Raw genomic sequence first — 15703 nt, forward strand, 5'->3', positions numbered from 1 at the left:
TACAATTTGAACACTAAGGACAGCAAAGGAAAGTTACTAGATCCCAATAAAAGAATGGAACAAAGATAGGTCAGATCCAGTCTTACCAGCTGAAACACTTTACCAGCCTTGCTTCCCCATTACACCATTCCTCACAACTTCAGTAAACATCCAGTTTTTGGAAAAGAAAAGCAACCAGTCAAGCCAGCTCACTTTAAATCACACCAAGGTCCTCCAACAAAATGCAGCCACTGGTATGCTTACCAAGAGGTGCCATAATTTTGTTTAAAACAAGGATGAATTGAGGAGGGATTCAAGTAACTACTGTATCTGTTCTTTGAGTTAAACAGATCTACAATAAGGGTGTATTCCAGCACAGAAGGAGAGAAAAAAAAAAAAATGCAACTTGTGTTTGAAGACCTCAGGAATAACTCAGGGAAAAGATTGTAACAATAAAGACAAATAAATAAATAAATAAATTTATTTTCCAATAAAACCCTTCTTTTTCAGCTTCCCGAAAGAACTGCAATAATTACATTGTAATTCTAAGACCTTCTTAGAGCAATTTTTCATGACAAGAAATGGAAAATCTGTGAAAAGCTGACAGTGAGATAAAAGTAAAATAGTTATTTGTCTTTAGAGAGGAAAACTGGATTTGGATGATCTAAGCAATGGAGAAAGTCAAAGATGCAGAGCCTTATAAACTTGAATGAACTAACAAGTGCCAGGGTACTTTGTGAGTACAGCCCAAAGAACCCAGACACAAATGCCCGTAAAAATACTGTGTGATGAGGCCCTCAAGCTAAACATCCCAAACAACAGAAATTTGTTAGGGGAAAAAAAAAAAAAAAAAAAAAAAGCTGAAGATCTGGCAAATCCATAAACTAAAATGAGCCAAGTTTAGAAGATTTGTTGAATTTTACTTTTGCCAAACACTACTTCTGCTTGTGTTGACCGCACCTGGTCTATCCTGTAAGAGAATCACGCGAAAGTCTCTTTCCAATCAGCTTTCCACAGGAGGAAAGATGAAGATGAGAAAATGCTGCCCCAAAAGTTGCAGTTCAAGCAAGAAATGGAAATGTTCCAAGCTAGAAAGAAGTCACTGCAACCCAATCTTAATGTTGTTGTGTATGCCTGGCATTAGTAATTCGACTGAAAGCCAGCTTGATTGTCTCTGATTTTGCAGTAAATCAGGGCAGGACACAAACCATTCTTATGAGTCATTAAAGGTTAGCTAGTTTAATGGGCTCTCTTTGGTTCTCCACAAACCGTTTCTTTCCTACAAAGTATGATATAGTCTAAAAAAGGTTCTCAGAAAACACACATGCTTGCAGAAAATACCAAATCAGAAGACCTGGTTTGCTCAGGCTCCCAGCTATATACCAAACCATGATGGAAACAGCACTCCCTCTGACTTACAGGAAATGTCATTCCTTATGCCCTTTCAGTCCTTGCTGTTTAATCACTGAGCTTCAAATCACATGTACTAAAGCTCAGGTGAGTCACCAACAACAAGAAAAACAAGATTAAGCCTGTCATATCCCATCTGCCCCATGCACACAAAACCAGTTTCACAGCTCCAGGACAGTGAAACCCATAGACTGTCATGGAAAGAAGCCAAGTTCCTTTTTGCCATATTCTCCATTTGCCATCTTTTCTTTAATGCAAATCTTATGTTAACAGAATTTCCTCACTTTTTTCTTACTGCTATGTGCTGTTTGTTAGGTAAATCTCACCCCAACAATCTTTTCTACAAATTGAAGTTCACTAGAGCATAAAGCTTCTGCAGTATTGGTACATCAGGAAAGCAGCATGCTGCTTCATGTCTTGACAATACTATGCCAACTATTAAAGTATTATTTTATTAAAGGTGTACTTAAAAGTTCTTCTACCAACCATCATGCTGAACTACTGTACAGTAAAAAATAAAATCTTTCATATGATTGACCTCACTCACTGAGGATTAAATGAATTCTAGATACATCCATTTCAACTGAAAAATTGATTGTGGTTGCAAATTGACCAAGGTCATACACCTAGAAAAACAGCAGTGTTACCTAACTGTCATTAAATTAACTACCAGATATCATAAATCATATAATACTCGGATACCATCCTCAACAAAACAAACCCATTTTAGCTGTGGACAACTTTTTCCTCGTTCTAAATCTGCTAACTTGTTTGGAAACTTCAAGCAACTACATCTTCACTTAGATGATATCTCTAAGTAAGTAACTCAATGCACCTATTTTCTAACACAGGCAGTGTTAGAGCAGCAGTAAAGCTGTCTGTATTAAATATTTCTATACCACAACATAGCTTATTCTAAGCTTTTTATTTTCCTAACTGTAGTTCAAACCACACAGAAGAATGATTTGCCTCCATTTAAAATCTGTGCTAGCCTTATCTCAAGTAAGGGAACTTGTGCTTCTACTTCCAGGGATCCCATGTTTTGTAATTAATATCCACTTGAACACAACCAGTAAGAAAATGAGGATTGAAAAACTATTTAACTTCCTCCACAACCTCTTCTGTATCACATGAGCCTATGTGGTAAATCTCATCCTTGTCAGCAGCTATTTCCTGAAGCCCATGCCTCGTGTTTCCTGCAAATCAATGAAAGGGATATCAGGCTATCTTTTATGGTTTCAGCAAACAAAATTTTGTATGCTTCCACTGATAATAAGCATTACCGCAGGAAAACTTGCTTGCTTAGAGAGCCCTAAATATAAAGGAAGGCATAGTTTCTATATAAGTCCTAATTTTCATAAACCATAAATATCCAGGGTAGGTTGGAGTTAATACCTAATGTCTTGTTGTGAGGAGAGGAACCTGTAGAGACTAAAAGTATCAGCCAAAATTTTCAAACACAAATACTAAGTACAGGCTTTTAAATCTATACCAAGAGGCTGAACATTTCATCTGTCACTTCACAGTTTGTCTACGGTACCCTATTTTCAAACAGGGGCCAGAACTCATAAAATGTTTAGAATTTAAACATGATGTGCAGCTCTTATCAGAAACACTGCATTCTTTGGATATCAGAAGTATCAAACATTCCTTTTGAGCTCAAAGGATTCTCAATGCTGTTTGCAAGACATGAACTTGCTTTTAAGTCAGTCACCTTTCTGAACCAGTAAAGGAAGTGAGCTGCAGCTGTTCAGATGCTGTAGAAAATGGTGGTCCACATCTTCCCAAACAGTTGCTATACTTTTCCAATAGGCTCCCATGTTAAAAACAGAGAAGACTTCATTATGTGAAAAAATCACATTTTCAAGACTGCGCATAAGCAGACAACTCACTTTCAGCTGGAAGCCTTCTATAACTGGTTTCACATACACACAAGCTTGTTTTACTACTTAATTTTCTAGGGAGCAAGCAGAAACATTTAATATCCAGGATGTCTGAAGAATGGTATTCTCTCAGACAGGAACTCCATGAAACCAGTTTTACCATTCTGTCTTTTCAAAGGCAAGCATGTACAGGGTGTTGTCTGATGTTCTTCTTAGAAGAACACAGGGAAGGGGATAGATTTATGTATCTGTAGCATGAAATTCCAGGGATTGGAGTGGCAGATTATTTCACACATATTAAACAGCCAGAGAAAATTGCATGCTGTTTAAATCTCACACAAATTAAGAGACTGCATTTTAATCACTTTACATAGGTACCTGCTAGAAAAGGCCATAAGCTGCAAACAAGCCGCAGATAGAAGTGACTTGCAAACTTTCCTCTTAACGTTACTTGGAATTAAGCAGTTAGGTTTATTTTTCATTTTTAAATGTGTTCTAATTTGGGCTTCTCATCAACTTACATCTCTCCTCAAGACTGCCACACAGAACCACTCACAAGCACACAGAGCAATTTCCCTTACATAATGAGGCAATTTTAGTTACAGAGGAAACGTGCAACAGCATGATGTGTGAACTGCTCCATGTACTAGTTTGGGAAGGAAGGGAACCTCCCAGAAAGGAATTTCACTGGCCAGATGCTTTCACAGTCTCACTTGCATCACCACTTTTATTGCTTTTTTTTTCCATAAAGTTCACTTATTTTAAATTAGAAGAACAATATATTAATATGTTCTTGTAAATCACTTTTATAGCTAGGAAGCCTGGCTCAAGTTTATATAAAATGCTTTTGGCAGCAGATAGACAAAAGCCAGATTAGAGGAAGCAGAAAAGATGTACATATGGAAATTGAGGTAGTTTAAGACTTTGGGAAGAATGCAGATGTAATAAGAAACAGAGAAGATGCAAGATGGTAGACTCTATAATAAGCTTTTGAGTAGAGGAACTGTGCAAAATGACAGCAGACACAAGCTGTATTGCAGCTATTCCACCTCCCTCCCACCTCTACCCTCAAGGTCTTAACCACTGAAGAGTAATGTTCTCTTGTGATCTTTCTCATCTCAGCTGATCCTTTATTACAACATGTAGAGTAGAACAGTTCCAATGGGAAGGCACAAGAATATTCCTACCAGCTGTTCAACATATGGTTAAGCTATGAGGGGTGAGAGTATTCTTCCAAAGAGTGAGAAATAAGGGTTTTAGTACTCACAGGAAGGAAATAACTGAAAGGTCAGCATCTGTGTCCTGACTGAATATTCTACTGAGCTACTGCAGAAGGGTGAAACCAATATCACTTGCCTTTCACTGTATCCAGAGCCCACACTCATAAATATATTGACCAGATAAAGCAGCTCAGGTGAGATGAACAGAGGAAATTACTTGTTTTCAAGTTCCACTATATACTGAGGAACTGGGGAACTTACTGAGTTCTCCCAGCTGTACAGTAACAGCTGTACAGTAACTGAGCAGAAGTTCTGAGGAAAGGGTTCAGGCGTTGAGATACAGACAGGGAGATCACTTGTCACATGTACCCCTTTTCCTTTGAGGAGGAGGAGTGAGACAGCAACTGTGGTAGAGTTTAGCTGCCCTGCAGGGTAAGACCACTACAAGACTGTGTTGAAATAGATGTGTTGTTGTTTTTTTCAGCGCATTTTTTTGCAATAATTTCCCCCTCTCCCGTCCCTCCCCCCCCCCCCCCCCCAATAAAGGAAGCTGGATTTTGTTTTAACCTGGTAGAACAGAGTTCGTTAGTTCCAGTCCCTGTAGATAAAAGGGTCTCTGACTACACCATGAATGAGAAAGCATGTTCCTAGCCCAAATACATGAAGGGACTCTGCACCTGGATGTGGAGCTGCCTTGTCTCAGAAGTACTCTCTTCTGCTTCTCCAGCAGTCCTTATTACAGCACTTCCATGACACTCCTATGCAGAGATGTTGGGAAGGAAGAAGAAAAAAGTCAATTGGCATTTCAGCTTTAGGAAACAAGGAGCTATCAGCACAGTTGCTTTTCAATTCACCTGCCCACAAAATAAAATAAAATAAAATAAAATAAAATAAAATAAAATAAAATAAAATAAAATAAAATAAAATAAAATAAAATAAAATAAAATAAAATAAAATAAAATAATGTATATGAAATAGTGTTAAAGGAAGATCACTCTGGTTGCAAGATCAAGCTTTCAAACATTAAGAATTACCCGAATTAAGATTACCTGTGTGACCCTAAAGCAGTTCTCTTAAGTTTTACAGTACAGTCTTTAATAATGTAACTTAAAGGGTTTTCCACAAGTTCCAAGCTGCATTCAACAAAGGAACGGATAAATCTCACTTAGTATTCAGGCACTTAGCTTTATCATCATTGTTCAGTGTACAAAGTAGATGGAAGAACTATGTTAGGCACCAAAATGTCTCCATAGCCTTGTGTGTTATGGAAAACTGGAGGCATGCTGGCAGGAAAGAAAAGCACAGACCTTGCTCCCATGCCAGCAGCCAGCCATTGCATAAATTGTGGCTTCTTTAGGGCACCACTAAGGGTATCCAGAAAGACAGAGGTTTCTGCTGTTTATAGCTCTGGTGACTGAGAGGAACTCACTTCCATACTAGTGCAGGCATTCCCCTGCATGCCTTCGAGCATGCAGTCCTTCTCTTATTTTATCCCCCTACTCTTTCAATATCCCATCTGTCCTCAGCCTGTAGTCACAAGTGAAGGATCAAGGGTATATAAATGTGAAGTTCCCAGTCAGACCCTGAAAAGAAAGTAACAAGTGGCAGAATGCCTTTAGCTCCAAGAGAACATCCCCCACTCAGTTTGATGCAGTCTTAATTAAAACTTTGGAAATAACTATAAGCATTCAGCTTTGACATTAGTGGCATCTCTGGAGGGAGAGAAAGAGATAATAAGTAATGTTTTGCTATTTATTGTGGGAGATGAATACAGCAGGTGGCTTCATCTGGCTGAAGGAGAAAGTCTGAATGTCTGGTCTATCATGGAAAATGACTTCTGTGAGCATCTGATGAGGTTGAAAGTCATAGATTTGTGTTCTCATCACCTAGGCTTGTATTGTGGAGATGTCTCACTTGGTTTGTTTATACAATATGACTGTTTACAACATTAAACAGGAAAACATTAAATTAAAATTTCAATTGCAAGCATCATCAAGCTCCAGCTCCCCTGAAGTCCCATTTATTTCCACAGGAAGCATTACTGTTAGTGCCTTAGTGACTCTGGCTGAATTCAGCCTCAACACAAGTTAGAGGAGCAAATCTCTCTCCCCAGAGCAACTAACGGTATACATAAGAGAAAGTGAAAGAAACTATGAAAGAGAAAAAAGACAAAAAGCAAGAAACACAACTAGACTGAGGTTAGTCACTATGGGATGGTTGGAGCTGCTACTTCTGTTTAAAAACACTGAACTCTTATTTCAGTCTTAGGTGCTTATCTGAAACTTGTAATAAAAACACATCACAACAGGGAGCATGAGATACACTAGCGCAGATGGATCCCACTTCTGGGAACTGATTTCCTCCTACACCTTCTTTTATCATGAGGAAAGCCAGGATAAGTACTTAGCACGTGTATTTTTTCTTCATTCCCTATATTCATGTACTACTACAGTAGGGAGCAGATGTCACTTATTTTCACTTGTGATCCTACACTAGTTTTCACCATAGGCTCTATGTCTAGATGCTGAAGTGGCTCCATACCATCCACAAAGGGAGGAGATGCAGTGCTGACCACTCTGTAAGTAGCTGCTACCTTCCTCTGCTCATCCCACCTTAGGCTACAAAAAATGTGCGAGATCTGCAAAGAATGGAATGGAACTCAGGGATCCACTCATTGCAAATTCATATTTCTGGTGCATTAGTGGATTTTTAAAGCTTAGTCTTTTGATAACTCAGGAATATCATTAACTAATTGGACTGTGTAAACATGAGAATGGATCTTGTGGGGAATTGGGAAACAACACTGCCCTCACTTTATTGTGGGAAGCATTCCATAAGCCATTGGAGATGTCTAAAGGGGCTTGCATCTGGTTAGGGAGGATATTAAAACCAGAAGAATTGACATCAAATTATGTGTTGTCTCATCTTGAGCCAGGCCAGGCTATCACACTCCTTTTGCCATCTGCCCTCTGGTGGAAGGAGGTTCTGCAGAACAGCCAAATGGGGAAACTCTCATGCTGTGCGGAGGCCAGGTGAAGGCCACAGGTGTGTTCCACATTTCTGCCTTACTTCACTGGAAAGCCAGACTTTGGTTACAGATGGGCCACTTGCGAGTAAGCCAGGAGGGACTAAACTAAAAGGAACTGACCCTGAGCAGGTATCCCCAGCCCAGAGGCAGGAGAGCCTTGCCAGGCTGAGGTTGAGTGGTAGAGGACAGCCCTGTAGCATAGCACCTCTTTATGTGGTCGCCCAGTTTTGAAAAGTGGGTAGACAGCACTTGCTGCATTTGTGTCCAGGTCTTCTAAAACTCTGAGCAGAAGCAATGCTTGCAATGCTTTAAAGCAAGGTCTCCGTGTTAATCAGAAAGGCGCACTCTAGTTGCAAACATTGAACTGTAAGAGCTTTGATTTCTTCTTACTGCCTTCTCTGTTGAGTCTGGCTGTATGCTGGTACTATTTCATCTTCAGAGAGACCAATTTTTTAGCTGTCCTGTAGTGTTTGTAATACTTACTGTATTAACTCATCTTGCCAGCAGACGGATATCTGGATGATATTCCATCTCAAAAGCATGTGAACATCATCAGACAATTTGAAAATATTTTTGTAATTGAGGTAGTCAGAGAAAAAAAAAAAGCTATATGAGCAGCTTTGATCCTGACCCTTAAGCATTGTCCAGGAGTTGCAGTTCCCTAGATGTCACACTTCTAACTCCTCTTTTATAAGAAATACAAGATAATAAAAATTTTCGTAACTTCTTGGTATTATAAGATATTTCATTCCAAACTGTACAGTCTCAACTTGTTTCCCTGAAGAACCTAGGCAAAAAATATTGACTCACATAAAGGAAATGAAGGACAACGTAAGTATGTAGGACCTGAGTATTAGACGATATAATAATGATCACATAGACCTAAATAACTATGCTGAATGCAGTGTCTGATTATTTTTTTCCATGTCAGGACTGAGTTCATAGAATTCCTAAGTGTAACAATTGAATTTTTTTTAAATAACCAAGAATTAAAACCTGGGAATATTCCAAGGCAAAAAGTAGCCAGTAACGTAGTCTAGACATGGTGGGAAATGCACTTATAATACTTAATTTTCAACAGAATGCAGTTTTTCTGTTGAAGCATATTTGAAAGTGTGAGAAAAGTTCAGTATGACTTAAAATGCGCCTACTGAGAATAAAGCTGAACTACAAATGACAAAAAGGAAGGCAGTGAGAAAAAATAAATACTTCACTAAGGCAGAGTAAGTCAGAGGCTTACATAAGAGCCAGAGAACCTGGGGAAAGAGGGCATCTTTTATTACACAGGTAATAAAAATGCAAAAGAGAAAGCTGAATCATTAAGAGATGGAAACTGATGAAATTAGCAACTGTGAAATGGCAGAGACTGAAGGCCTTGTTTCAGCAAGAAGTAATAATGATTATGAAGCTAAAACAGCCTTCTGAGTAGCTATTTATAAAGAACTGATATAGAAATTGGAAGAAACTTGGCTACCCATTTGTTGGCTTAATTTCATTTATCCCTGGGTGTTAGAAGACAAAAAGATAATTTCAATGTAGTCACAAACATTTTTGAAAAGACATGGGAAAGTCCAGACAACTAAGAGAGCCTATACTATATTGAATACATATGCCTGACATTCATCTTAAGTAGAGTAATAGAGTAAATAAGGAGAAAGGAAATGTCTAAAGCATAGAACCACAAGCAAAGCATGCTTACAAAGAACACAATTTATTAGGCAAGGACAATGAGGATATTCACAGACAGAAAGATTAACATATGAAAAGGAAAGGCATTTGTAGCGTAAGTATTTCTATGCTACTTAATATATGACTTCATGAAACCTACCATTACCAATCAAAGTTGGATCTGATGCACAAATATGTGAGATCAAAACACAATAAAATAAGGTTTGTGATACAGACTAAATTTTAAGGAGATATCTTGAAAAGACTTCTTCAAAAAGATTTCAAAGACTTACATCAAAATCTCCTCTGTATATTCCATCCTTTAAATTATGATTATAGCATAAGATTCCAATTGATTAAAAAACAAAACAAAACAAAACAAAACAAAAAACACAGAGAATAAATTTTAAAATATTTTATGCCACTCATGAATTCATTTAAATAGTTAAGCTGTAATTATCATCCTAGGGACTCAGGTTATCATTCACTGTTACCTTGGAAAATACATGATATTTTCAAATGTAGACAGGCTTTGGGTGAAAGAATGCCACTATATTAGTCAAAATTCTATATTTTCTTCTAGTGAAGATAAGGAGATGACTTGTCTAGTTATATTGCAAGCATTATCTGTAAATACAGCTGGGTCTGCCTAGCTGGAAATTCTGCGACATGGAGGTCGTGGGAGAATCTACTTGTGCACTACCCACATCAACTGGCATGTGGGTCTGCAAGGAGAACTCTGCTGGGGGACAGCAGAGCAGGCAGGAGGTAACTTAGGGCTGGGGAACTGAGCTTTCTCCTGTTGAACTGGTAGAAACTGGAACCTAAAGAGACTATGAACTATCTTCAAGAAGACTGTCTTCTGGTAATGCATTTGCAGCATCTATATGGCAGAGATACTTAACAGGTCATTTCATCATGCAGACTCTTTTGTTATCCTGACTCTGATACATGGCTCTGTATTTTAACAATTTCTTTCATCCCCTAATCATTGTACAGTATCTTGAAAGTACATATCTTTCTTTCCATGTCTTCCATTTTATCACTATCTTGGAACTCCTTTTCTGCTTTCTGGACTGTGCTTGAGGGCTGGAACACAGCTGAAACTGATACTCTGTGTTATGAACCTTGTAATTCATGCTAATTTCAGCACTCACATTTAACTGGTGAATTAAATATTCCTGTTAGTCTCATGTATGGAAAAACGGCACTATCTACACCTGTTGTTTATTCAGGTGCTATCTCCAGGTATAGCTTGCAAGAGAAAAACATTTTTTTCTTTTAGTGATAGAAAAGTTTCCATGCTAGTTATGTGAGTTTATAAGTTCATATATCAACTTGACAATAACAGAGTTCTCACTTATTTCACAGGATCCCTCACAACTGTATATTGATTACCAGCCTAGGTTTTTGATCAGGATCTGCCAGCAAAGATGAGGTCTTCTTGGCAGAGCTTTTCCAGTTGCAGAGCAAGGAGCTGGAGGCTGGGATGGGAGACAAACAACTGCCAAGTATGACAAAAAATTGTTTTCTGAGATGCTGGAAGTCTCAGAACTTCATGTTTCCAAGGGAACACAATGACACTAAGAATGATTAGAGAGCTACTATTACTTCAATTACAAATCAGACTCTGGCTAGCACTGGTAAACCAGCAAAACACAACTGTTCATATAAAGTGCTTGTAGCTCTTCAAGGATGAAGAAAAAACGATGAGTCTGAGAAAGACTGGATGTCTTCAAAGACCTGAAACTACAGAGTTGAAGATTAGCTGCCATTTTGTGCAAATTTCAGTGAGTCTTAATGCTGGGCTTACAGAGAAAGGCTTCTGAGAAAACCCTCCGGTAGAACAAAAAATTTGTTCCAAAAATTACTCATGAGAGGAAAATCATTTTTGCAGAAAAGTCCTACAAGCAACAATGGAAGTCAGCAGGGAACAAAGGCCTCTCTCATGTATTTATAACAAGAGATATTTCTTCTGCTTTTGTTGTCCCTAAATCAAAATCTGCTTTGACCAGATAGAGTATTTGACATTTCTACATGGGATAAGAATTATTTTTCAATTTTATTTCTAAAACTTCAGAATCAAGCAGGCTTTAACTTCAGATCAAGCCTCTTACCTAAAAATACCTTATTCTAGTCTGACTTGATATGAAAGATGTTCTTTAACTGGATAGCAAAATCCCTTAAGAAGAGAAAAATTACATAAGATTTTTTTTTTAAAGGTACTAGATAACATAAACACAGGAAGTTCAGCAAAGATTTCATGGAGTCTACATTACTACAACTACGCAAATCCCAATTTGATGTCATTCTGTTGTTTTGCCACATATTTTTGAGTGAAAACTTATGTTACAAAGGGGGTACAACTAAATAATTAAAATAGTTTTGAAAGTCACTCATCTAAAATATGTTTGACTGGCAAAATTATATTTAATGATATTCTAAATGTTAGAAAGATCTAGGATATTTAAATACATACTTATTGCATCCCTAGGCACCTTAGAAGAGTTACCAACAAAAAAAAAAAAGAAGAAGAAGGGGGCAGCAGAAGATACTCTGGGCAAGCATCACACACACATCTATCTATATTTAGGTGCCAATCAGTTTCCCAGCAGAAAAACTGACTTCCCCTGGATGGGATGGATGGTGCCACACTTGGAGGCGTACCAATGAAGACCCGAGGTGTTTATACAATGCTTTGCAGGTGGGTGGAAAACTCCTGCACACTGCCAACTGCACAGTTGTGCAGCCCTGGCCACTCGGCGTGGTGCTGTGCACAGCCCTAGGAACCAGCTGCCCTGCAAAGGCACCCTCTGAGGCTGTAGCACCAATCCTAGCATCATTAAGGTTGGAGAAGACCTCCAAGATCGTCTAGTTGAACTGTCAGATCTTACACAGTGCCCAGCACAGGAGGCTCACTGCACTCGCAGCCTCCAGGCAGCCCAGAGATGCAGCCTCGCTGCACTGCACGCAACCCAGAAGGAGGCACACGCTTACTGCGAGGATTACTATAAATCGTGAGCTCACACAGCTTCCTTCATGTGCCATGGGAATGAATGTAAATTAGCCCTTTCGTTCCAAATGTTTCCATACTGACCTCTGTTTCTCCACTGACACAGAGGAAGGTTTGGTTAAATTCAGAAGTTCCTATCTATGCAAGGAATCAACTACAGATAAACAGCGAGACCATCGGTCCCATGGGGTCTCCATCCATCACCTCTCAACTTAATGGTAACACAGCGCAGCAAAAACATATAAATCTGATGCTGATGCCTCTGCTGAATAGTCACAGCAATGAGCACTGATCCATGTGCAGACTCTCCCACGTGAGAGCATGTGTCAGGACTTCATAATTAGGCTATTTTACAAACTCTTGCTCCTCTCAGACACTGGCTCTTCCCATACATTAAGCATGAATAACCTAAGATCATGGCTGGAAATTCAGACTCTCTGGCTCATGTGGAACTGCACTGACTTACATTTTTAGTACGCATCAATTCCTCTGGGTCACTGCAGCCCGTTACAGCCCCTCACTGGGGTCCAACAGTGCCTTTCAGCTGACCTCAGGTGGTCCTGATGGGCCTTCACTGCACCGTGTGTCTCCTCTGCGGTCTGATTTGGGGTAATCATGATTCTGACTGCACGTTTAAGAAGGATAGCATGACAGACAGTTGGATAGTGGCCAAGAGCATCAAATTTGTGAAGCAATGAGCAAAACAAATCCACATACACATTCATAGGAGTGGATTGTTTAACTGGTGCAATGTAACCGTGGCTTTGGAGTTTCAGTAAGAGAGATTTATTACTGAGACAAAAGAATACTGTTTAATGTCACAGATTGGTCTGCAATTTCTTCATGATCTAAGTTGTATTTAAGTATTTTTTCATGTAGAATGGACTTCTAGTAAATTACTGTGATTAAACAAACAAACCAACACCTTTGGTAATTTTAGATCTCTTGAGATTTAAAACAAACATGGAAGTTTACCAGGGAAGAAGTAAAACCTACACTTGCCTGCCATGTGTTCTACCTGACTGGAGGTGGAATGAGGATGTTCAAACTTGGTTCTGCCAAGAGCTTTACAACTACTTTATGATTGAATGGCTTATACTTAATGGCTTTTATTATTTCAAGTCTTTTGTTGGTGTTATATGGAAATGTTTCAAGCAAGCTGTCTCCAGTCATTGACACAACACTTTTTAAGTCTATATGAATAATTTTAACATATCAACACATAGTAAGCAAAATTCCTGCTATGTAAAGCGTTTACGCCACAAACTCAGCAAGAATACTGAGAAAGGAAAGCAGATTTTTCAACAAATTTGTGGCAAAACCAAAGGGTAGGACTCAGTTTCCCTTCAGTCCTTTGGAGCACTAAAACTCCTGGCTTGAAATCTGAGCAATAAAATGGATTCAAGTCCCACACTCACAGCATCACCACAATGAGCCCTTCATTAGCCAGCACTTCCCGGCAGACTATTAAAGGGGACACAGGTTTACCAAACAGCTAATCCTTGATAATGAAAGGTTTCCAACAAAGCTCCCTTTCCAGGGAGTCTGGGCACTTTCACATTAGCAAGAAGTGAATAGACAAAGTGGTTCAGGAAACCTGCCAAACAGTAGCTCATGCACTGAAAACAAAGACCTGCAGTCTTCAGGAAGCTAGGGAAAAAAACAGCAGTGTTTTGAGTTGTTTCTTGTCATCATAGTTACCTTCTTCTCCACTTTCTTTCATATTATTTCATGAATAGTCTTCGAACTATAAAGCGTATACACACTTGTCACTTAAATTTCACTTGCACATATAAATCAGTTTCTGAGCTGCCCTTCCTCTTTCCGAATGTGAGACAGAGGTTTCCTCTCTTTGCTCCGGGCCTCTCCTGGACACATGCCACTTTTCTTACTATCAGTCCCTAAGCAACAGTAACACCATTGACTGGTACCCATTCATTTCCTCAGTGATTTGTTTTTCTTTAGTATTTAACAGGCTGACAATTGGATCTTTTCCTTTTGGGGCCTATTTTAAGAAGGCTTTATTTAATCAGATGCAATTAAACATTTAGGATCCAAGATAAGTAATTTTCCTTTAGATTTGTAAAGGACATCAATGCACGTTCTTTGGATTTAGGTAAAGAATGTCAGGATTAACATCAAAACATAACAAATAAGGCTTATGGAAACATCTTTCTTTTTGACAGAAGGACATGGCAAAACAAATTCAGGGTGGCTGAAGAACCAATTCACAAGGAAGGGAGGAGCTGTAGGGTGGACAGGCTTGCATACATGAACACAAGGTGTATGTAACCCCCAGTGCACAACAGAGCTCTGGGAGGGACTGTGTTGCCCTTATTGCCCTTCTCTCTAACTTGAAAAGGAAGCAGAAGGAAAGCACAGCATTCCTAGATACCATATCTGCTCATAAAAGAGAGCAGCACACTCCAGCATGCAAAAAGCAGTTCTGTCCCTTCCTGCCTTGTGCATCCACCCCTTTATTTGTTCACTCTGCTGGAAGATGACGTTTCCGTGGACTTAACTGGGAGAATCTGACTGTTTTGTGCCTATGACAGGGCAGAGAGAGGGAGCTTGTAAGAGGAAGACAGCTGGTACAATGCAGCACTGAAAGCCTGTGAGACAGAGCAAGGCTGACACCTGATGGTTCAAGTCTGAAGACGACTGTGCTACTGCGCACGTTGCTTTGTAGGCAGAAAACTGAGTGCCCTCCGGCAAGCGCTTAGAGAAGGAACTTTTATGCGGCCACCCTTTCAGGTCTGGTGGCCGGGACACCTGCAGAATCGGCCCGATCCCCGAGGCAGCTCAGGAAGCCGCTGGCCCTGCAGAGATCGGGAGGTCTGCTCTGCACAGCCCCGCGGCCGCCAGGGGGCTGCCTCCAGCCCCGCCGATCCTCTTCCCACTGCTGCCTGCTTCCCAGTTTCCTCTACCACAGCTCAGGAAACGCATCTTTGCACTGACCTGGGGTAAGGGAGAGGCAGTAGCAAGCTGGTGCTGGCTAGGAAGAACTGAAAGATGAGCCAGACATGAAGAGTCTCTCCAAAGAGTGACCCTATTTCAATCCATGCAGTCCATTAACTGGGGGACAAAATGAGTTTCAAACCTCATTTTAAATATTTCTAAACTAAGTCACCAAGACTTGCAGGTAAAGGGTAACAATAAGACCTTCAGACATAACACTTTGAGGAGATCTGTGTCCTCTCTGCGAGGCCCAAGAGGTTTTTGTGCTGAGCCACAACCCACAGCATGGTGGTGCTGGTGCTGACATGAGGCTTTGCCAGGAAATCACCTCTGGAAGCTCCAGCTTGGGGGTGATGATCACTCGTGACAGTCTGCTGTTGTGGTAGTCTGCAGACCTCGGGGCTGAAGCTGGCCCATCACTTTGCTGCATTGCTGAATGTCTTCAAGATTGCCCAGCACGTGAAGTTGAACATTTGCTGTGTCAGGGTCTCCTCCTTCTCAGATATTTCATAGAACCAGGGAATCATTTAGGTTGGAAAAGAGC

At 39.8% G+C, this 15703-nt stretch overlaps 1 protein-coding gene across 1 annotated transcript in view; it reads right to left on the minus strand.

Moving 5' to 3' along the window:
* Positions 1–15703, minus strand: part of LOC309881363 (uncharacterized protein) — a gene marked incomplete at its 3' end in the record, with an annotated part of 93811 nt that overhangs the window by 57342 nt on the left and 20766 nt on the right. The window contains exon 3 of the mRNA XM_082767230.1: positions 5170–5250. Coding sequence (XP_082623356.1) covers positions 5170–5250 — 81 coding nt within the window. The remainder of the gene's footprint in view (positions 1–5169; positions 5251–15703) is intronic.

This window comes from Aythya marila, assembly GCF_965140915.1.
Source record: "Aythya marila genome assembly, chromosome: 9".
Taxonomy (NCBI): domain Eukaryota; kingdom Metazoa; phylum Chordata; class Aves; order Anseriformes; family Anatidae; genus Aythya; species Aythya marila.